General features: G+C 38.4%; 1 protein-coding gene and 1 long non-coding RNA gene across 2 annotated transcripts; one reads left to right on the plus strand and one right to left on the minus strand.

The window, feature by feature from the left end:
- On the minus strand, positions 1-23,503 carry LOC131403121 (centrosomal protein kizuna-like). The gene is made up of 2 exons (XM_058537463.1): positions 23,473-23,503; positions 1-666 (listed from the first exon to the last, which is right to left on the minus strand). Exon 2 carries the CDS (start codon positions 658-660, stop codon positions 1-3), a length of 660 nt encoding a protein of 219 aa, XP_058393446.1. The 5' UTR covers positions 661-666; positions 23,473-23,503.
- Positions 8,149-17,558, plus strand: LOC131403169 (uncharacterized). Its single transcript, XR_009219251.1, has 3 exons — positions 8,149-8,230; positions 15,065-15,112; positions 17,458-17,558. It is a non-coding gene; the product is annotated as an uncharacterized LOC131403169 (long non-coding RNA).

A 23,503-nucleotide genomic window follows, 5' to 3' on the forward strand; every position in this document is an offset into this window, starting at 1 on the left:
TCAGCCTCTCACCCCACCTGAGAAACCTTCCTGAGCAGAATGCTTCTCTTGAGAACACTTCCTTTCAGATGCACAGTATTCTGAGACGGATATCGGAGCGACTGGTAGTCTGGCACTGTCTTCCTTGACTTCAATATGTTCCCGTGTCAGTATTTCTCCCTCTGATGCCCCTGATCTGCTGGAACTGTCACACTTTAAATCAGTGGTTCTGCTCCCTGGACGTAATCTTCCCCGTAACAGGGAATGGAGTTCAGCAGACTTTCTGCTTTCAGATAAATTACTCTTGCCGTGACGTGAGTTGCTTCCTATCTCCAAGCAATGAGTCTGTTCCTCCTCAGACAATGGGCTGGCTGTGACTGGCATTTTCTCATCAATCTGAAGAGATGTCCTTCCATCTATTTTGTCAGACTTATTTAAGCACTGTGTGCCACTATTAGTGCAGACTACATAGCTGTCTGTCACATCACTGCTCTGGGCTGTCTGTTGCTGTGAACATGGGTCAGGAATTGTTCTGAAGTTCTTCGTGGGTTGGGGAGATTTCTGCTCTGTACTAACATCTCCAGCGCTTGAGATGGCTGACATTTGGCGGCCCATAAAGATTGTTGCTGGTTGATACAATCCTCTTGACACAGCTGTCCCCAAGTTAATCCCTGCCTGCATTGCAACCTGCAGCACCAAAAGAGACGTGAGTTAAATGTATTGTGTATGAACAATTAGGTTGTTTAGGTTGTTTTCAGAAATGAAATGAGGTAAAGGAAGCATGCCCATTGAAATCAACAGCTACCATGTTTATAAAACTCATGGCTTCCTACAAAATGAATGAGCAAAAACCTGGTATAGTCCATACTCTTTAATTTTAAAAACAGTGTTGGTTCACAAAGCAAATATTGTCAAGGAACTATGGAATCTATATTTTTCAAAAAGAAATGCATACATTGCACAACTATGTGAATGTACTTAACGCGACTGAATTGTACACTTAAATGTGGTTAAAATGGTAAATTTTATGTTATGTATATTTTACCACAAGCAAAAAAAAAAAGCTGTGAGTTCTAGCCACTTTCCTCAGAGATGCTCAGATTTGATGGAGCTAGGAAGGTACCTGATGGCAAAAAAAAAAAGGGAGAGGGAGAGAGAGAGATGCATACAAAGGACTACCAGAGGTTTCAAAACTCTATTTCTGGTATTATGTGTAATATAAAAAACCCTCCAGGGGCCGGCCCGGTGGCGCAAGCGGTTAAGTGCGCGCGCTCCGCTGCGGCGGCCCGGGGTTTGCTGGTTCGGATCCCGGGCACGCACCGAAGTACTGCTTGGTAAGCCATGCTGTGGCGGCGTCCCATATAAAGTGGAGGAAGATGGGCACCGATGTTAGCCCAGGGCCGTCTTCCTCAGCAAAAAAAGAGGAGGATTGGCGGATGTTAGCTCAGGACTGATCTCCTCACAAAAAAAAAAAAAAAAAAAAAAAAAAAAAAACAAAAACCCTCCAATAATCACATTCAAGATTGCATTATAATATTCTGCATATGTGCAAACAGCCATAATTTCTAGTCAACCTCAAATAACAACAGTTTTTCCTGAACATCTTCAAATAATTTTAAATACATTTAAAGCAATTTAAATTTACTGGCATGTCTATCAGGAGAATGAACATTTTCTCTTCCTTGAAAAGAGAGAGGGGAGGGGAGAGGTGGAAAAAGAAACAGAAGCAATTGGTTCAGTGGCTTGATCAAGGACGCGCAGTGGGAAGCAGAACTGGAAGTAACAACCCTGAAGCCTTGAGGAATTTAAGTGCTTTTCTTCCAAAGAGACCAAAGCATCTCCACATATACAGTAGCATTTAGTTCACAGAGCCCTACAGAACAGATGGGGAGACGTATTTGCACCCCTTTTCTGCATATGGAAAAACTGAGGCCCAAATGTTCAGACAGAAAATGCCATAAACACAGCTGAAACAGAATCAGGTGTTGCTTCTCTTCAAATATACCGTCTCTTCTACTCCAAAAAATAAAAGAAACAACTTTGATGTTAAAAACAAATGAACAGAGATGTCAGAGAAAATGGTAGAATAAGAACCTCTCAAAATTCTTAAATTCCTTAAAAGGAAAAGCTGGTTAACAAGATGTCCATAGGGGGCTTTGAAAAGCTCCAACACACTCCTGGAAATCCAGATGGCTACCTGCACGCTCAGGCCTTGGGCATGCTCAGGAAAAGTCCTGAGAAGGGCCTAAGCTCTCACCTCAGGCTTACCCTGAGGCTCTGTGCAAGCACTTAGTAAAGGTCAAGGTGGAATTGTAAACTGCCTGGATGAGGGCTGAAGGTGTGCCCGAAGACACACTCAAAGCCCCTTGGCAAAGACTGTGAAACTTACTGGTTTTAGGCATTTCAAAAAACTCTGTCTAATCATTAGCTGATCACTAATAAGTGAATAGAACCTTCAGTGACCACACATGACAAAAAAATACTTTACATAATTAGTCTAGAAAGTCAGTAAACAAACAGCAACAACAAACTCTGAGAGGAAGAGAATCAGATGTTCAGAGTTGTCATATTTTATTATTTTCAAATGTCCAAATTTTAACAGAAAATTATGAGACATGAAAAAAAACAAGACAATAAAGCCCATACACAGGAAAAAAAAAAAAAGCAGTCAAAAGAAACTATCCCTGAGGAAGCCCAGATGTTGGACTTACTAGAAAAAGGCTTTAAATTAGCTATTTTAAATACGTTCAAAGAACTAAGGGAAATCATGTCTAAAAAAATAAAGGAAAGTATGAGAACAATGTCCAAAAAGAGATTATCAATAAAGAGATAGAAATTATTAAAAAAAAAAAAAAGAACCAAATAGAAATTCTGCAGTTGAAAAGTACAATCACCAGAATAAAAAATTCACTAGAAGGGTTCAGCAGCAGATATAAATAGGCAGAAGAAAGTATCAACAAACTTGAATATAAGTCAATGGAGATTATCAGACTGAGGAAAAGAAAGAAAAAAGAATGAAGGAAAATGAACAGAGAGAGATCTGTGGGACACCATCAAGCATACCAGCATAGGCACAATGAAAGTCCCAGAAGGAGAAGAGAAAGAAAAAGGTACAGAAAGAAATTCTGAAGAAATAATGGCAAAAACTTCCCAAATTTGACGAAAAACATTAATCTACACTTCAAAGAAACTCAACAAAGTCCAAGTATGATAAACTCAGAGATCCTTACCTAGATACATCATAATCAAACTATTGAAAGCCAAAGAAAAAGAGAGAATCTTGAAAGTGAAAACAGAGGAGTGACTCCTCATATATAAGGGATCCTCAATAAGATTAGCAGTTGATGTCTCATCAGAAACCATGGAAGCCAGCAGGCAGTAGGATAACATACTCAAAGTGCTGAAAGAAAAAGACTGTCAATCAAGAATTCTATATCTACCAAAACTTTCCTTCAAAAATGAAGGAGAAATTGATGTATCCCTTGCTAAACAAAAACAGAGAAAATTTGTCATTACCATACCCGCCCTACAAGAAATACTACAGGGAATCCCTCAGGCTGAAATGAAAGGACACTACACAGTAACTCACATTCATAGTAAGAAATAAATAGCACTAGTAAGGGTAACTACATTGGGAAATATAAAACAAAGCATAAATATATTTTTTGTTTGTAACTCTTCTTCTTCTCCTATATAATTTAAAAGACAAGTGCATCAAGCAGTAATTATAAATCTATGTTGATGAGTAGCATATAAGATATAAAGATATAGTTTGTATTACAATAACATCACAAGGGAGCGGGAAAAGAATGGAGCTATATAGGAGCAAAGTTTTTGTATGCTATTTAAATTAAATTGGTATTAATCCAAACTAGATTATTATAAGCTAAGATATTAATTATGACAGTAGGGTACCCACAGCAAAATAAATGACAGAGATTTAAAATGGTATCCTAGAAAATATATATTTAGTGCAAAAGAAGGCAGCATGGAGGATTAAAGGAACAAAAAAAGATATATAGAAAACAAAGAGCAAAATGGCAAATGCAAATCCTACTTTTTCGATAATGACATTAAGTTTAAATGGAATAAATACTACCATTAAGGTAAGAGACTGGTAGAATGGATAAAAAACATGATCCAACTATATGCTGTCTAAAGAGACTCATTTTAGATTCAAAGACACAAAGAGGTTCCAAGCAAAGAGAAAGAAAAGGGTATATGAACAAAGCTTCATGGAAAAAATATACTATGCAAACAGTAACCAAAAGAAAGCTAGAGTGGCTATATTAATATCAGACAAAATAGACTTTAAGACACAAAATTGTTACTTGAGACAAAGGACATTTTATAATGATAAAAGGATCAGTTTATGACAAATTTATAACAATGAGAAACAGATATCTATACCTATATCTATATATCTACACATATCTTAACAACAAAGCCCTAAAATACCTGAAGCGAAAACTGAGAGAATTAAAAGGAGAAATAGACAATTCAACAATAGTAGTTGGAGACTTCAATACCCCACATTCAATAATGGATAGAACAACTGGATAGAAGATCAATAAGGAAACAGAGGTCTTGAACAACTATAAACCAATGAGACCCAATAGACATATACAGAAGACTCAACCCACCCAACAGCAGAATACATATTCTTCTCAACTGCACATGGAACATTCTATATGTTAGGCCATAAGTGAAGTCTCAATAAATTTAAAGGGATTGAAAGTATGAACTCTGCTGACAATAGAATGAAATTAGAAATCAATAAAGGAAGGAAATTTGGCAAATTCAAAAATATGTGGGAATTTGAAAACACACTCTTAAATAATTAATGGGTCAAAGAAAAAATCACAAGGGAAATTAGAAGATAGTTTGAGATGAATGAAAAGGAAAACACAACATACCAAAACCTATCAGAAGCAGTGCTTAGACTAGGGAAATTCATAGCTGTATGTGTCTATATCAAAAAAGAAGAAAGAACTCAAATCAGTAACCTAAACTTCCATGTTAAGAAATTAGAAAAAGAAGAGCAAATTAAATCCAAAGCAAGCAGAAGGAAGAAAATTATAAAGATTAGGGCAGAAATAAATGAATTAGAGAAGAGAAAAGCAATACAGAAAATCAACAAAACCAAAAGCTGATTCTTTGAAAAGATCAACAAATTGAGATACCTTTAGCTAGACTGACCAAAAAAAAAAAAAAAAAATAGAGAGAAGATTTAAATTACTAAGTAAATCAGAAATGAAAATGGGTACTATGTTACCTACCTTACAGATATAAAAAAGATTATAAAGGCATACTAAAAATAATTGTATGCCAACAAATTAGATAACCTAGATGAATTGGACAAACTCTTAGATGGACACACACTAACAAAACCTACTCAAGAAGAAATAGAAAATCTAAATAGGCTTATAACAAGTTAAGCAATTGAATTAGTAATCAAAAAACTTCCCCTAAAGAAAAGTCCAGGACCGAAGGCTTCACTGGTGAATTCTACCAGACATTTAAAGAATAATTAACACTAATCCTTCATCAACTCTTCCAAAAACAGGTGAGGAAGAAATACTTCTCAACTCATTCTATGAGGCCAGTCCCTAACACTGAAACTAGACAAAGATGTCACAAGAAAAGAAAATTACAGACCAATATTTCTTATGAATACAGATGTAAAAATTTTCAATAAAATACTAGCAAACCAAATTCAGCAACATATAAAAGGGATTATACACCATGATCAAGGAGGATTTATCCTAGCAATGCAAAGTCGGTTCAACATATGACAATCAAGTAATGTAATATACCATATTAATAGAATAAAAGACAATCCCTCTGAATAATTATCTCCATAGACAGAAAAAGCATTTGACAAAATCCAACGTGTTCATGATAAGAAAAAAACACTCAACAAACTAGGAATAGAAGGGAACTCCCTCAACTTGATAAAATGCATCTAAGAAAAACCCACAGCTAACATCATAGTCAACAGTGAAAGACTGAAAGCTCTCTCCCTATGATTCAGATTAACACAAGAATGTCTGCTCTCATCACTTCTATTTAACACTGTACTGCAGATTCTAGCCAGGAAGTATGACAAGAAAAAGAAACGAAAGGCATCTAAACTGCAAAAGAAAAAGTAGTCACGTGCTGAATAATGATGTTTCAGTCAATGACACACTGCACATATGACGGTAGTTCCAAAAGACTAGTACCATATAGCCTAGGTGTGTAGTAGGCTATACCATCTAGATTTGTGTAAGTACACTCTATGATGTTTGCACAACAGTGAAATTGCCTAACAATGCATTCCTCAAAACATATCCAAATCATTAAGTGATGCATCACTGTAAATCTATCTCTATTTGAAGATAACGTGATCTTATATAAAGGACTCCACAAGGAACAAACAGAGCTAATAAACAAGTTCTGCAAGGTTGTAAGATACAAGATCAATATATAAATAGAAATAATGTACTTCTATACATTAGCAATAAACAATCTGAAATTGACATCAGAAAACAATTCCATTTACAATAGCATCAAAAAGAATAAAATACAACAGAATAAATTTAACAAAGAAGTGCAAGACAAATACACTGAAAACTATAAAACATTGAAGAAAGAAATTAAAGAAGACATAAACAAATGGAAACACATTCTGTGTACAAGCAATGTAAGACTTAATGTTGATAAGACAACAATACTCCTAAACTGATTTACAGATTCAAAGCAATCTCTATCAAAATCCCAGCTGGCATTTTTTCAGAAATTGACAAGCTGATACTAAAATTCATATGGAAATACAAGGGACCTAGAATAGCCAAAAAAATCTTCCACAGAAGTGCAAAGTTGGACTTTGCAAGTGGAGGACTCACACTTCCCAATTTCAAAACTTACTACAAAACTAGAGTAATTCTAGTCTGTACTGGCATAAGGACAGACATACAGATGAATGAAACAGAACTGAGAGTCCAGAAATAAATCCATGCATCTAAGTCAACTGATTTTTAAGACATCATCTTTTTAGAGCAATTTTAGGTTCAAGGCTAGAAGGGGCTGGAATTGGTTATTTCCTTTTCTCCACATAGAAGCCTAGGGCCTTCTGGAGTTGGGTATTTCCCTTTCCCTAGATCAGTTAGGCTCTGGTTAAATAGCTTCTCCTGAGGGCAGATACTGCTAAGAACAGAATGCTCTAGTGCATTTCAAAAATGGTTCCTTTTCCCCATTCCTCTACCTGAATTATGAGGGAATTTTTCTCTGATGTTCACTGTGAGGACCTGTAAACTCACAGAAGAGGGGAGTCTCCCTATGACTAGTCCCCCTGGAGTTTTTAATCTCTTGAACCTATTTACACTGAGCCTCCAGCAATTTGTCAGTTACAGTTGAGGTTTCTCTCCCTCAGCACTGGTTATTGTAGAGGTTTCAGCTCTGTTCTGGTAAGTTGTGTTTTCTCTATGCACCTGGTGGTCCCTCCAATTTTAGGAGTAGTGGACTGCCCTATGATCTCACTTCTCTGACAGACTGAAGAAGAGTTGCTGATTTTTTGGTTTGTTTGTGTTTTTACTTGTTAGGATGGAGTGGTGACTTCTAAGTTTCTTACTTGTTGGACTGGCAAAGAGACTATATTGCAATTTTAACAGCTGCATATTATCCTGTTCTATAGATGCACCATAATTTATTTAACCAGTCTCATTTTGATGGACCTTGGTTTGTTTCCCACCATCTACCACTGCAAACCATGCTGCAACAATATCCTTGAGTGTATGTCTATCTGCAAACGTGACAATACTAGTGGGACAGCTTCCTAGAAATAAAATTGTTGGGTCAAGATTGCCTTAGAGGATATTGCAATTTCACCATCCAAAGAGGCCATTACGTCATTCCTAAGAGTTTTCCATTATACCATATGGTTTAATTATCAAAATTATATTAATCAACATTCTGATTTATCAATATGAACAGTATTTGTGATGCAATGTGTCTTCTATTCCTTTTGTAATTGAAAAGCTGATATAATAACAAAGACAAATTTTAAAACAGGCAAAAATCACCTATTACCAGTACCCTAATGTAACAACTACTTTCATTTTTCCTGTTCTCAAAATAAGTTATTTATAAAGATGGCTCCAAGTGATGTGCTACTGTGGTTGAGCTTCAGCTGGCTGCACGTGAGGACTCAGAGTAGGTACACAATAGCGGTCATTTAGTGAAGACCTGAGGCAAATCAGTGACCAGACTTGTGAGTTTGGAAGGCCTTTGATATTTCACTTTCAAGACCCATTTAGGGAGTGTTGATGAACCAATACCAGAGAAATTACTAACCCAGCTCAGGGAGTACACAGCAGTCCCTCCCTCTTTGTTGGTCTGTTAAAGGCCAAGACATAAAGCAAAGGTGTAGGCCTGTCTCAGAGATGAGAAAGCCACCTGGGAGGGCCAAAGGAAGTGCCTTGAGTTACTCCTTGCAACCAGTAGTTCTCAAACTCCTCTGACCCACTAAGAGAGGCAGAAGACTCCAGGCCCATTTCCACTGGACAAAGAATGCAGAGAGCCAAGAAGCGGAGAGAAACAACAAGAGTCTAAATGGTAACCTGTGCGATCAACAAAAGTAGCACAAAACCATGATTTAACTTACAGTAAACGCTTCCGTAACCACAGGAACTGAAAACAATGACCAATTCAAAAAAGCACTGTTAACAGTGGGTACTTCCTAAAAACAGGAGAAGTTACAATTCTCTGTGATAGCAAGTAGTTATTAAGTGCCATTTTGCCAAGAATTCCAGACTTTTTAGAATATGGAACTCTGAGTCCTCAACAAACTCTAGTAATACACTAATTAATGAGAACATTATATTTTAGTGGCATGTAATATATCAGGGGTTATAAAAAGATTACCCTTAATTATGCATAAAAATCAGTCTGGTGCATTATTTCCCCATAAGGATCAAAGGAGGCAACTTGTATTTGAGGATCTGCTGAGACCCAATAGGAATAAATAGAAAATTATTTAGGAGACTCAATAGGGAAAAAAGTTCTACTTTTTTGGAGGGGGAGAAGGGTAACTTTTTATTTTGATATAACTTCAAACTTACAGAAAAGTTGCAAGAATCATACAAGAAACTTCCCTAATACTCTTTAGCTGGATTTAACAATTGTTTATGTTTTGCCCCATTTGTTTTATCATTCTCTCTCCCTCTACATACATGCATGTGAGTATGTTTATATATATGCATACTATTTTTTCCATTTGAAGGTAAGTTACAGACATCTTCCCTCTCTCCCCCTAAACAGTTCAGTATGTATTTCCAAATGTCCACAGGGACATTCTCGTTCATGAGCAGAGTTCAATGATTAAAATCAGGAAATTTTACATTGATACAATCTTATTTTTCATTCCACAGTCCACATTCAGATTTTGTCAATTGGCCCAATAATCTCCTTTGTAGCCAACTTTTTTCCAGGTTCAGGATCCAATCTAGGGTCATGTCTCTTAAATTTCTTTTAATCTGGAACAGCTCCTCAGTCTGTCTTTGTCATTCTTGACCTTGACATCTTTTTAAGAATATAGGCTGGCTACTTTGTAGACTGTCTCTCAATATGTGTTTGACTGATGTTTCCTCATGGTTACATTCTGGTTATGCATTTTTGGCAGGAAGACCACAGAAGTGTGTTTCTAGTTTTCAAGTGACAGGAATAATACTTTCATAAAGTAAGTTTTTTTTTTTCTTTTGTGAGGAAGATGGGCCCTGAGTTAACGTCTGCCAATCCTCCTCTTTTTGCTGAGGAAGACTGGCCCTGGGCTAACGTCCATGCCCATCCTCCTCCACTTTATATGGGACGCTGCCACAGCACGGCTTGAGAAGCTGTGCGTTGGTGCGCGCCGGGGGTCCGAACCAGCGAACCCCGGGCCACTGCAGCGGAGCGCGCGCACTTAACCGCTTGTGCCACCGGGCCAGCCCTGATAAACTAAGTTTATTGGGAGGGAAATTAACTTCCAATCTTTCTCCTATCACACAAAATAGTTAGAAATATTCCCTTAAAAACTTGGCTTAAAAAAACAAACAAGACTGACAACAATGTAATATCATTTTATACCCATTACATTAAATTTTTTAAAATTAAAACTATAACACTCAATCCTGGACTGGGTCCTGGAACAGCAAAGAGGCATTAATAGAAAAACTGGTGAAATCTGAATAAAGTCTGGAGTTTAGTCAATAGTGATGTACCTATGTTGGTTTCTTAGATTTGACAAGTGTGGCACTATAATGTAACAGGTTAATAATGGCGGACACTGAGTAAGGGATTCAAGGGAAATCTTGATATTATCTTTGCAGCTTTTCTGCAAACCTAAAATTATTCTAGAATGAAAAGTTCACTTAAAAAATTATAACCCCCAGTATTGATGAATGATAGGTAAAACAGAAGCTCTTGCATTCTTGGTAGCAGAATAAACAGGCAGAATCCTCTTGGAAAAGAGTCAGACATTAAGGGTCCTAAATATCCTTGTTGCCTTTGATTCTATAATTCTACATGGAAACATTGTAAGGAAATAAACCTAACAGAAAAAAAAAGCTACGTGGACAAACAAGTTCATTTGCAGCATTACTTATAATCATGAAAAGTTGGAAGCGACCTATATGACAACAAAATAGGCAAGATTAGGAAGTCATAAAAATGAGGCAAATGAAGACTATGTCACATCAAGGGAAATGCTTAAATATGGTAAATGAAAAAAAAATTATATATTCAGTATGCTTATACCTATGTAAAGATCAATCTAAACACAGGAAAAAGAAATTACCCAAAATCTGTTTGTACAGGATTATGCCAGGAAAATGAACATTGTCTTCTTGGCTTTTTTTTTTCCAATTTAACAAATTTAACTTAATTTAAACTGTTAAAAACAGTTTTATTGAGACATAATTCACAGATCATACAATTCATCTTTTTAAACTATATAGTTTAGCAGTTTTTTAGTTTATTCACAAAGCTGTGCCACTATTACCACAATCAATTTTAGAACATTTTCATCATTCCAGAAAGAAACTCCATACCCTTTAGCAATCACTCCCCATCCTCCCCAACCTCCAGCCCTAGCAACCACTTACCTTCTGTCTCTAAAGATTTGCCTCTTCTGGACATTTCATATCAATAAAATTATACAATAGGTGTAAGAGGTGGTCTTTTTGGAGTGGCTTTTTTCTTTTTCTTTTTTTTTTGGTGAGGAAGATCGGCCCTGAGCTAACATCTGTTGCCAATCTTCCTCTTTTTGCTGAGGAAGATTAGCCCTGAGTTAACATCTGTCCCCATCTTCCTCTGTTTTGTATATGGGATGCCACCATAGCATGGCTTGATGAGCAGTGCGTAGGTCTGTGCCTGGGATCCAAACCTGCAAACCCGGCGCCGCCAAAGCAGAGCACGTGTACTTAAGCGCTACACCACTGGGCCAGCCCCTGACTGGCTTTTTTCACTCAGCATAACGTTTTCAAGGTTTATCCATGCTGTAGCAGTTATAAGTACTTCCGTTTAATGGCCAAATAATATTCCATTGCATGGATATACCACATTTTGTTTCTCCATTTATCAGATGATGGACATTTGAGTTGTTTCCACTTTTTGGCTGTTATGAATACTGCTGCTTTGAAATTTGCACATAAGATTTTGTGTGCATGTTTTTACCTCTCTTGAGTATATACCTAGGTGTGGAGTTGCTGGGTCATATGGTAACTATGTTGAACATTCTGAGAAACTGCCAAACTGTTTTCCAAAGGGGCTGTACCATTTTACATTCCCACCAGCAATACTTTAAACTTTTATAACAAAAAATGTACAAGAAATCTGCAAAAATTAACTCCTGCTCACCATAAGGTAATGCTACATTTGAACGGGCTCAACATTTGCAAAGTAAAATATTGGCTCTAGTGAAATACAAGCTGGGCTTTTGCAGGTTGGCAGATTTCCCACTTGCCGAGAACAGGCACAAAGACAGGTGTCTCTTTTCTTTTTTAAAATAGTCTGTCAGTTTGTTTGCGTAGCAACAGGAAATAGGGTGGTCTTGAATCTTAAAATTCTGAACATAATTATGTGTCTTCTCAAAGCAGTTTCTGAACCAGGGAAGCTGAAGAGAGAATGTCGCGTTTCACATTATTGTTGACACTAGAATAATATTAGGAATTGACAGGTTTTTGAGAGACAGATGTTATTGCCGAAAGAAGGACCGTGTATCAGAATTTAAGGATCTGACATAATGATCAACTTTTTTACGCCTTCCTATTACTTTCTGTAGTTGAGTGCTTGAGGTAAATCTATAATCAAAGATTTTAGTTCAGTTCTTCCTTTTCCTGTCACAGTTACCTATCTGCAATTTCTTAAAAAATATTGAGAGTTGGGGAAAGTGATAGCAAAGCAAACAAACACAACTGAAAATACTTATTAAGGAACAGAAGGTAACTTCTTCAATCAGGCATTCCTCTTTGCTGGAGGAAAAGAGGGGACATATATAAAGAGATATCAGCAAGTTTAGAATTATTGTAATGATGTCTCGGTTAATAATTACTAACCGGAATTTTCAAAGCAAGAGGATCCTGACCACTACTGTACTTTGAAAAAATATTTGTTATACTTCGTTTTACAATATGCTGAGGAAATTTTAATTTTTTCTTAATATATTTTTTTCCCCAGACAAGGGAATTGGGAAGCATCAAGGTGAATGTAGAATGGAAACAGAGCTGTCAGACTAAATTTTCAGCTTTTCACACAGTATAATTATCACTTTTTAGTTTCCACATAAACAAGTCCTTAAATTACATTAAGAAGATTTCAAAAATATCCCTTAATAAAAACACATATAACAATCCTGAAGGAATTATTTTACTTTACCATGTGTTATAAACTGAATTGTGCTGGCCCCAAATTCTTATGTTGAAGCTCCAATCCCCAATGTGACAGGGCCTTTAGGGAGGTAATTAAGGTTAAATGAGGTCATAAGGGTGGAGCCCTAATCTGATAGGACTGGTGTCCTTAGAAGAGGAAGAGACAGCAGAGATCGCTCTCTCTCCACGCACAGGCACAGAGGAGAGGCCATATGAGGACACAGAGGAGGGTGGCCACATGCAACACAAGGAGAGAGGCCTCACCAGAAACCAACCCTGCTGGCACCGTGCTCTTGGACTTCCAGCCTCCAGAAGAGGGAGAAAATACATTTCTGTTGTTTAAGCCACTCAGTTTGTAGTATTTTGTTATGGCAGCCTGACACAACTAAGACACCACACCAATGTGATTTGTAACTGTTCTTTCCTTTTTGCCACTGTGATAGATTATAGACACAACCAAATTTTCTCAACTGAGGCCACAAAGAGATGTCTCTGGCCATTAAATCCAATAGTCATTGGAACTACCTAAATTTTAAAATGGATCCATTAAATTTAGGCTTCAAAGGATGTATTCTAAGTTAATTTCTAGGATAAATCACTATAAAATCAATATATTACAAGTTGTTACCACCAGGGGGCTTTACCTCCCATTTCTTTAATTCATAGCTAGCCTCTCTATCCCCAGAGCTGGCCTCTCCACTATCCTAGATCAGCGGCAAGAAGCCAGGACCAAAGTATGGCTAACCTAGTGGAGAACAAAGATGGTGATGATGGTGACAGTGGTAAGACTGGTGGTGACAAGATCAGTGAACATTTGTCAAGCACTTACCAGATGTCAAGCAGATATCTATTACCTTTTTTAATCTTCAAAACAATCATTATTATTATCCCCACTCTTACAAGATTTAGCAAGGTTCAACAATTTGCTCTCTGTCACAGGATTCAAACCCAGACACAAGCACTCCAGTGCCCATTTCTTATGCTACAATTCTCAAAACTGAATCATTTAAACTCAAATTGTGTTACTGAACCATAGCTTTTTTGAAAAAATAAATAAAAATCCCTAATAATGAATCTGAAGTCTATGTCTAATTTCTTACTAAATACAACCAGTACAAAACCAGATCTACTAAAATAGACTCTAAATGGAACTTGTACCTGATAAATAAAACCAAGTCCCTGTAGGGTAAATGGGAAGAGTAGAAAAGCAGACAGAAGCTTCAGGAGAAATTCAGCATTCCTAAATTGTACCAGTAGGTGATTTTCAAAAAATGATGGAACATTTTTTGTTCAACATTTTCCCCAATACCTCTAGGCCAAAGCAACTGCCTTCATCAAAACAATACAAGTTAAGTCTTGGTTTCAAGTAAAGAACAGAAGCTTAACAAGTGTCTGAGAATATCAAGGCAACTGCTCATTCTTTTATAATACAGTTTAATATGCCCTGTATCTGCTCGGAAATTCCCAAATAGGGTGACTCAGGATATAACTATGTCTCTTAGAGTTCCCTGTTCACTAAAGAATTACCACAGAGAGACAGAACACCAACTCCATTTTCTAATTCTGAGAGACCTGAGTAAAGATAAAAGCAACTCATACTCTACCACAATTAAAAAAGCAATCTCATCCACAGGCAGGCTCCTTTTTCCTAAACTGGATTAACCACCTGTCCATTCCTTCCTCATATATTGAATTTTTTTTTCACTATATTAACATTATTAAATTAACTAGAGCTTCTATTCCTAGAGCATAGATTACCAAAAGTTGGATCGCTGGGATAAAGTATATATGGCTATTAACTGTGATGGTTATTGCTAGATTCCTTTCCAAAAAAGTTCTAGGCACTAACATTTTTTTTCAGACTATATGAAGCAGGCTGTCCTTTTCTACTAATACAGTATTTCATAGACTATAAGTACACAAAGTTTGGAAAGTCTTCTAAAGAACAAGAAATCAATATTTGTTCTCCTGTGGAGGCTTCTGTAATCCCTTGTACTATCAAAAGGAGAAAAGAAACTGTTACTCACAAAATTTATCTGCCTCGTGCAAAATAGACTTATGTTTCCTTTTCCCATTCTCGTTCACTTTTCCTCTCTTCCCCATCACTCCACTGTAAGATGTGCACCTATATGTATGAACACAGCTTTCTCACTTGTAAGAGCCTTGACACCTAACACACTTGTCCCATAATTTCACCACAGAGAAGGCGAAAGGAACGATAGTTGGGTAGCCAAACATTTCCACAAAAGGTAAGACTTTATTGTTATTTTCTTTCTTGACTACGAGAGAAGCTAAATCCCTTAAAGAAAGGCTCCCTCTCATCATTTTCCTAAGTGAAATCTTTCTTCCAGTAACTGAAAAGTGAGTAGATATACTTATTAATTAAGGCTCTGAACCAGTCTGCTGAGGTTTGCTCTTCTACCGACCAGTTGTGTGACCTGGGAACAAGTTACCTAACTTCTTTGGCCTCTGTTTCTTAATCTGTAAAATGGGTACAAAAATAGTTCTTACTTTGTAAGGTTGTTGCAATGAGAGTGTGTATATGTTTATGTTTGTGTGTATATTTATAAATATTTATATACACACATATATAAAGACCTTAGTACCTGAAACACAGTAAGACCAATGTAAGTGTTAGCTGTAAATCTGAGCCACATTCCCCACTACCCACCTGGAAGGCACCCCTAAAAGGAAGCAGGATGTGGAGAGTTCAAACTTCATTTGCCCTCTAACTCCATGTGAAATGGGAGGCATGCACACCTGGCTCAAAGAGAACAGCTGTCTCCTCTCCCTCTTTGAAGTCAGGGGGCCATTCTCACTTACCAGGTGTAGCAGGGGAAGGGGCCCTGGGCCCTGCCCCACGGGAGCTCATGGTCTAGCGAGCCTGGAGAGAAGAGCAGTTACTACCCTCTCCTGAAAACAGGCCTGCAGATCTAGTTTTAGGGCCAGGACTTGAAAAACTGTTTGTGTATTCAGTTTAATTTCTAATTGTTTTCTGAATAGAAACACACATGAATTAAAAGCTATTAAGATAAAAGAGGTCCAGCTGAACACAGAGAGACTACCTTTCGACTTGTCATCGCTCTGGGTCAAATGAAGTCACATCTTTGAGGATGGCAGAGCTGAGGGGTCACCATCCCCATGAAGGCACAATGGCTTGGTATTAGAAACCTGGGCAACCGCTCAGAGCCCCACATTAGGGAGATTCTTGTGCACTGTGTATAACTGAGCAGTGATTCAAGGGGACTGTTGGTGAAGGAAGCACTGTGGGCTAGCAAGGATAAGAAACTGAGGCTTATACAGACAACTTTAAGTAAGAACCCAACTCCTTCACCCCCTTCCCCTACTGTTCTTTCCTGTAGCGAGTATGACAGGGCCAGGCCCATATCCCTGGGGCCCTCACCACCCCAGTACATGCCCACAGTGTCCTCCTACAAGCACCCATGCCTCCTGGCCGGAGCACTTCCCTCGCTGCTGTGCAGCTGCCAGAAGTGGAGCCAGGCACAACACTCAGTCAGTGACAGACGGGAGGGGAAGGGTAAACGCCTCCCTTTCCCACCCCCGTGTGCAATAACTCTGAGGCATGTTCTACAGTCTTCCAAGGTTCCGTAAGGGGACTGAGCTCCAGCTGCTCACAGAAGTAACCTACTCAGTCACACTCTTTATCGGCCCTGTCACTTTCCTCGCTCCTCTATCTGGGATTTTTGGGACCACCTCCTACATAAACTACTTATACTCAAATCCTTGTCTCAGGATCTGCTTCCCGGCAATTCCAACCTAAGTCATTTCCTCTTTAAATATGGGCACTTCAGGATAGTCTTATGACTCCTTTCCCCTTGCCAGGATGTTTATTTTAACCAGGTGTCCCCTCCAGAACACGGGTCACTTCACCCCTTGGAGATAAGCCTGGGCTCTACAGTGGCTGCCTTGGTCTTATGAATACTACTCAGATCCTGGGAGCTGCAGGCTGTCCTCTCAGGATGGAACTCTTCCCACCGTGTAACGCTGGGGTGTCTTCGTCTGGTGCCTCTCCTGCCGTGGGGCTTCTTCCGCTCACAGCTCCACCACCTCTCCTGACATGGCTCAAATCCACAGCCAAAGCCACTGCACACTAGGCACACATCTGTCTTCTTGCTTGAAGTTTTCTTCAGTGGAGCTTGAAGGTATTTCTTCTCTCCAAAAAAGCCAACTCAAATGGATGCTCCTTTTATTGGAAATGTGAGCAGTTTAGAGATGGGCACTCTGCTTTTCATGGCTCACCTGATTCAGCTGGAATATTACAGCACTAAGGGAGACCATTTCACTAGCTCCCAGAGTTAGATAAAAATGCAGAATCTAAATAAATAATTGAAATATTTCACATGATGTAGCTAGGATGTTTTTATCTGATCAGGAATTCCTCCCAACTTTTGAAGAGCCTTTCACCCATGCTCACTTATAAGGCAGTGCAGCAAGATGGCTAACAGTATGGCTGCTGAGGCCAAATGGTCAGGGTTTGATTTTTGCCTCTGCCTAGCTGTACAGTCTTAGACAAGTTAACTTACCCCTCTGAGGCTCCCTATAAAATGAGGATAACAACAGTATCTACCTCCAGGATTGCTGAGAAGATTAAACGAGTGGGCCCTCAATTCAGTGACTGGCATCCTTATAAGAAGAGATGAGGACACAGAGACATGGAGGGAAGAAGATCATGTGAAAGACATAGGCAGAGATTGGAGATCTGCTCCCACAAGACAGGGAAGCAGGAACCATCAGGAGCTGGAAGAGGTGAGGGAGGATTCTCTGCTGTTGGTAAACTGTAGGCCTCTCCCTTTGTTCTCACTCAAACCATAAAACCTAACAGTACCTTGTCTTAAAAATTCTGATTATCATGTGGCTTATCATATGGCTGTCCTGAAGATCATGGACCACGCCCCATGCCATCATTTAAATTTCTCAGGTCCACAGTTATTACCCCTGAACTCCTTCATTTTTCATTGTAACTCACTGAAATCATAGTCTCCATCTAAGAATCAGTAAGGAATAATTTTAAATGTATGGGAGAGAAAACCCAGCTAAATTTAACTTAAAATAATTTAACAATGTAAGAAAAAGGAAGAAAAGAGTCGATGAGGGAAGAAATCAGCTCTTGGTAACGAGACTTGAGGAGTAGATTGTGTCCAGGCACAGAGATGCAGCATACAAATGAGGGGGCAGGTCTTGTCCTGACCGTCCCTGATGCCCCCCCTCCTCTGCTCTCCTCCCAGGTGGCCTCAAACCCTGTCAGCGGCTCCTGCACTGTGGCCTCGCTCAGCTCCACTCCCCAGAACTCCAGGTCTGGCAGGTAAGAAGCCCGTGTACACCCGGCTCCTCCTCCTGTCCCATAAAGGGTCCTGTGCCTGGATCCTGCTGGACCAGAGAGGGCCATTTGACACCCCATTCCTAGGACATTGGGGATTTGGAATATGCAGAGTAGCTCACACTGAGGAATTAGAACACCCTAGTCCTCGGGAGGAGTCAGCCCCACACCAAAGCTGTGGGCTCTGGGACGGAGCCATCACTGTGTTAAATCCAGAGGCCGTTGTCAGGAGGCACAAGGCACAGCTGTCCACCTCCACTCCCTCTCTGCCCTTCCGTTTCTCAGTCACTCTTTGACCCTCTGAAATAGGCTTCCTTCCCCATGACTGCTAAGACTGCTCTATCAAAGCTCTTCAAGAAAGTCCAGAAAATTCCAGATCCTTCCAAAACCACCTCAGTCCTTTCCCTTCCTGACCCAGTGAAAGATCCCCCCATCTCACTTCTGTAACTTGACCCTTTTTGGTTAATTTCAGGTGTCAACTTGACAGAGCTAAGGGATGCCCAGAAAGCTAGTTAAGCATTATTTCTGGATGTGTTCACATGGCTGTTTGTGGAAGAGATTAGCATTCAATTCCATAGACTATGTAAAGAGGCCCACCCTCACCAGTCTGCGACCTGATACTACCACAAATACGCAGGCAAAAGATAAGTTCATCAAACACCACAAGAAACTATAGTAACAATTCAGAGCAGAAGGAAATGACAAATCTCCAGAAACCAACCTTGAAGTCACAGAAATTTACAATCTAAATGACAGAGAATTCAAAATAACTGTCATAAAGAAACTCACCAAGTTACAAGAATGTTCAGACAGTTCGATGAACTCAGGAATAAAATTAATGAGGAAAAGGAATACTTCATCAAAGAGACTGAAGCTATTAAAAAAAAAAAACAAGCAGAAATTCTGGATATAAAGAACATAATTAATGAGATAAAAAAGAATCTAGAATCCTTACAAAATAGAGCTGATATCAGGTTGAAAGAATAAGTGATTTAGAGGATAGAAATATAGAAATGCTTCTAGTGGACGAGGAGAAAGGACTCAGATTTTTAGAAAATGAAGGAATTCTTGGAGAAATATATGACGCAATTATAAAAGCAACCTAAGAATTATATGTATTCCAGAGGGAGAAAAGAGGGAGAAAGGAGCAGAGAGCTTGTTCAAAGAAATAATAGCTGAGAACTTCTCAACCCTGGGCAAGAACCGGACTTAAAAATACATGAAGCCAACAGAACGCCTAATTACATCAATGCTTAAAGACCTTCTCCAAGGCGTATAATAGTAAAATTGGCAAAAGACAATGACAAAGAAAAAATCTGAAGGGAAGCAAGACAGAAGAAAATAACCTACAAAGGAACCCCTATCAGGCCTTCAGCATATTTCTTGGCAGAAACTTTACAGGCAAGGAAAGAATGGAATGATATATTAAAAATACTGAAAGAAAAAAACTTTCAGCCAAGAATACTCTATCCAGTGAAATGATCCTTATGATACAATGGAGAAATACAAGTTTTCCCAGATAAACAAAGGCTGAGGGAATTCATCGCCACGAGATCTCCCATACAAGCAATGATCAAGAACGCCCTCATACCTGAAACAAAAAGAAGGCAAATGTCTACAAAGCTTTGATCAAAGAGATAAATAGACAAAATCAGAAAGCTACAGCTCTGTTTCACAACAGGGTAGCAAATACTTAATTATAACTTAAAAGAAGAAGGGAAGGAAGGCATCAAAAGTAACTATAAACACTTCAACTTAGTCACAACCGCACAACACAAAAATGAATAACTTGTGACAACAATAACTCAGAAGGAGAAGAGGAAAGGAATGGAACCTGCTTAGGCTAATGGAGATAAGAGGCTATCAGAAGATGGACTGTCTCATCTATGAGATCTTCATACAAACCTCAGAGTAACCAGCAAACAAAAAATCAGAGCAGAGCCATAGATCGTAAAAATAGAGAAAACTACCACAGAAAACCCCCAAAATGAAATGGTAGTCAGAAACACAAAGGAAGAGGAACAATGGAAATATAGATTAGGTGGGATTAAGCCCTCATGTATCAATAATCACTCTAAATGTAAATCGATTGAATTCTCCAATCAACAGACACAGAGTGGTGGGGTGGATTAGAAAACAAGACCCAATGATATGTTGCTGCCAGGAAACACATATCAGCTCTAAAAACAAACAGGCTCAGAATGAATGGATGGGAGACAATACTCCAAGAAAATGGCAAATAAAAGAAAGCAGGTGTTGCCATACTCATATCAGACAAAGCAGACTTCAAGATAAAAAAGACTATGAGAGACAAAGAGGGGCAGTATATAATGCTAAAGGGGACTTTCCACCAAGAGGACATATCCCATTCAACATAGTACTGGAGGTTTTGTCCAGAGCAATTAGGCTGGAAAAAGAAATAAAAGGAATCCAAATTGGAAAGGAAGAAATGAAACTCTTGCTGTTTGCAGATGACATGATTGTAAATAGAAAAAACCATAAAGAATCCATCAGAAAACTATTAGAAATAATCAACTACTACAGCAAAGTTGCAGCGTACAAAATCAACTTACCACAATCAGTTGCATTTCTACTCTAATAATGAACTAACAGAAAGAGAACTCAAGAATACAATCCCACTTACAATTGCAACAAAAAGAAAAAAATCTCTAGGGATAAATTTAACCAAAGAGGTTAAAGACCTATACAATGAAAACTATAAGACATTATTGAAAGAAATCAATGATGACCTGAAGTAATGGGAAGATATTCCATGCACATGGATTGGAAGAATAAACACAGTTAAAATGTCCATATTACCTAAAGTAATCTACAGATTCAATGCCATCCCAATCAGAATTCCAATGACATTCTTCACAGAAATAGAACACAGAATCCTAAAATATATATGGAATAACAAAAGACCTCGAACAGCCAAAGCAATCCTGAAAAGAAAGAACAAAGCTGGAGGCATCACAATCCTAACTTGAAAATATATTACATAGCTATAGTAATCAAAATGGCATGGTACTGGCACAAAAGCAGACTCATAGATCAATGGAACAGAACTGAAAGCCCAGAAAGAAAACTACACATCTGTGGTCAGTTAATCTCTGACAAAGGAGCCAAGATCATACAATGGAGAAAGGAAAGTCTCTTCAATAAATGCTGTTGGGAAAACTGGACAGCCACATGCAAAAGAATGAAAGTAGATCATTATCTTCCACCATACACAAAAATTAACTCGAAATGGATAAAAGACTTGAATCTAACACTTGAAACCATAAAACTCCTAGAAGAAAATATACGCAGTTCAGTGTTTGACATCGGTCTTAGCAGCATCTTTTCCAATACCATGTCTACTCAGGCAAGGGAAAGAAAAGAAAAAATATACAAATGGGACTACATGAGACTAAAAGCCTTCTGCAAGGCAAAGGAAACGATGGACAAAATGAAAAGACAGGGTCGGCCCCGAGCCTTAGTGGTTAAGTGTGCACGCTCCAGTACTGGCGGCCCAGGTTCGGATCCCGGACGCGCACAAACGCACCACTTTTCCAACCATGCTGCGGCCGCGTCCCACATACAGCAACTAGAAGGATGTGCAACTATGACATACAACTATCAACTGGGACTTTGGGGGAAAAAAAAAGGAGGAGGATTGGCAATAGATGTTAGCTCAGAGCCAGTCTTCCTCAGAAAAAAAGAGGAGGATTACCATGGATGTTAGCTCAGGGCTGATCTTCTTCACCAAAAAAAAAAAAAAAAAAAAAAGAAAAGACAACCCACCAACTGGGAGAAAATATTTGCAAATCATATATCTGACAAGGGGTTAATCTCCAAAATATATAAACAACTCATACAACCCAACAATAAAAAAACAGATAATCCAATCTAAAAATGGGCAGAGGATATGAACAGACATTTTTCCAAAGAAGATATACAGAAGGCCAACAGACACATGAAAAGATGTAAAACATCACTAATTATTAGGGATATTCAAATCAAAACTACAATGAGAGATCACCTTATACCTGTCACAACAACTATAATTCCCAAGACAAAAAGTACGAAATGTTGGAGAGGATAAGGAGAAAAGGGTACCCTCACACACTGCTGGTGGGAATGCAAACTGATGCAGCCACTAGGGACAACACTATGGAGAGTTCTCAAAAAATTAAAAATAGAAATAGCATACCTTCCAGTTATCCCACTACTGGGTATTTATCCAAAGAAATTGAAATCAACAATTCAAAGAGATTTATGCAGCCCTGTGTTCACTGCAGCATTATTCACAATAGCCAAGACATGGAAGCAACCCAAGCGCCCTGCTACAGATGAATGGATCAAGAAGAGGTGGTATGTATTATATACAATGGAATACTACTCAGCCAGAAAAAAAAGACAAGATCATCGTGTTTGCAACAACCTGGATTGACCTTGAGGGTAGGATGTTAAATGAAATAAGCCAGACAAAATCAAACATGCATGATTTCACTCATACGCAGAAGATAAACATATACAGGGATAAAGAGAACAAATCAGTGGTTACCAGAGGGGATGGGGGCTGGGCATTGAGTGAAAGAGTTAAAGGGGCACATATGCATGGTGATGGATAATAGTTAGACTACTGGTGGTGAGCATGATGCAGTCTATAAAGAAATTCACAAATAATAATGAACACCCGAAATTACACAATGTTAAAACCCTTTATAATTTCAATAAAATAATTAAAAAAGAAAAAAAATAATTCATTCTTTTTTATGGTTGAATAGTATTCCACCATGGGGATATACCACACTTTGTGTATCTGTTAACCAGTAGATGGACATTTTGTTTGTTTTCCATTTTTGTCTAGAATAAATAGGTTGTTATCAACATGTGTGTACAAGTCTGTGTATAGACATATGAGTTTATTTCCCTTGCATGGATTCCTAGGAGAGGAATGGCTGGATAGACGTATGTAATTATTAAAGACGCATCCAAGCTATTTTTCACCAGCACTCGATGAGAGTTTCAGTGACTTGACATCTTCAACAACACTTGCTATAGTCAGTCTTTTTAATTTTAGCCATTCTCAAGTGTGGTAGAATCTCATGATGACTGTCACTTATATTTCCCCAATGACTCATGTTGTGAAGGAGAAGGCAAGCCACACACAGACTGGGAGAAAACATCTGCAAAACATATCCCTAGAAAAGGACGTGTACTTATAATATATAAAGAGCTCTTATAACCCAATAGTAAGAAGACAAGCAACACGTCATGGCTTACCAGGAGACAGCAGATCAGGCCTGTGATGAGC

This window comes from Diceros bicornis, unplaced genomic scaffold (assembly GCF_020826845.1).
Source record: "Diceros bicornis minor isolate mBicDic1 unplaced genomic scaffold, mDicBic1.mat.cur scaffold_55_ctg1, whole genome shotgun sequence".
NCBI classification, from domain to species: Eukaryota; Metazoa; Chordata; class Mammalia; order Perissodactyla; family Rhinocerotidae; genus Diceros; species Diceros bicornis.

Coding starts and splice junctions, on each gene's coding strand:
- LOC131403121 (XM_058537463.1), bottom strand. CDS start 660: ATGCAGGCAGGGATTAACTTGGGGACAGCTGTGTCAAGAGGATTGTAT.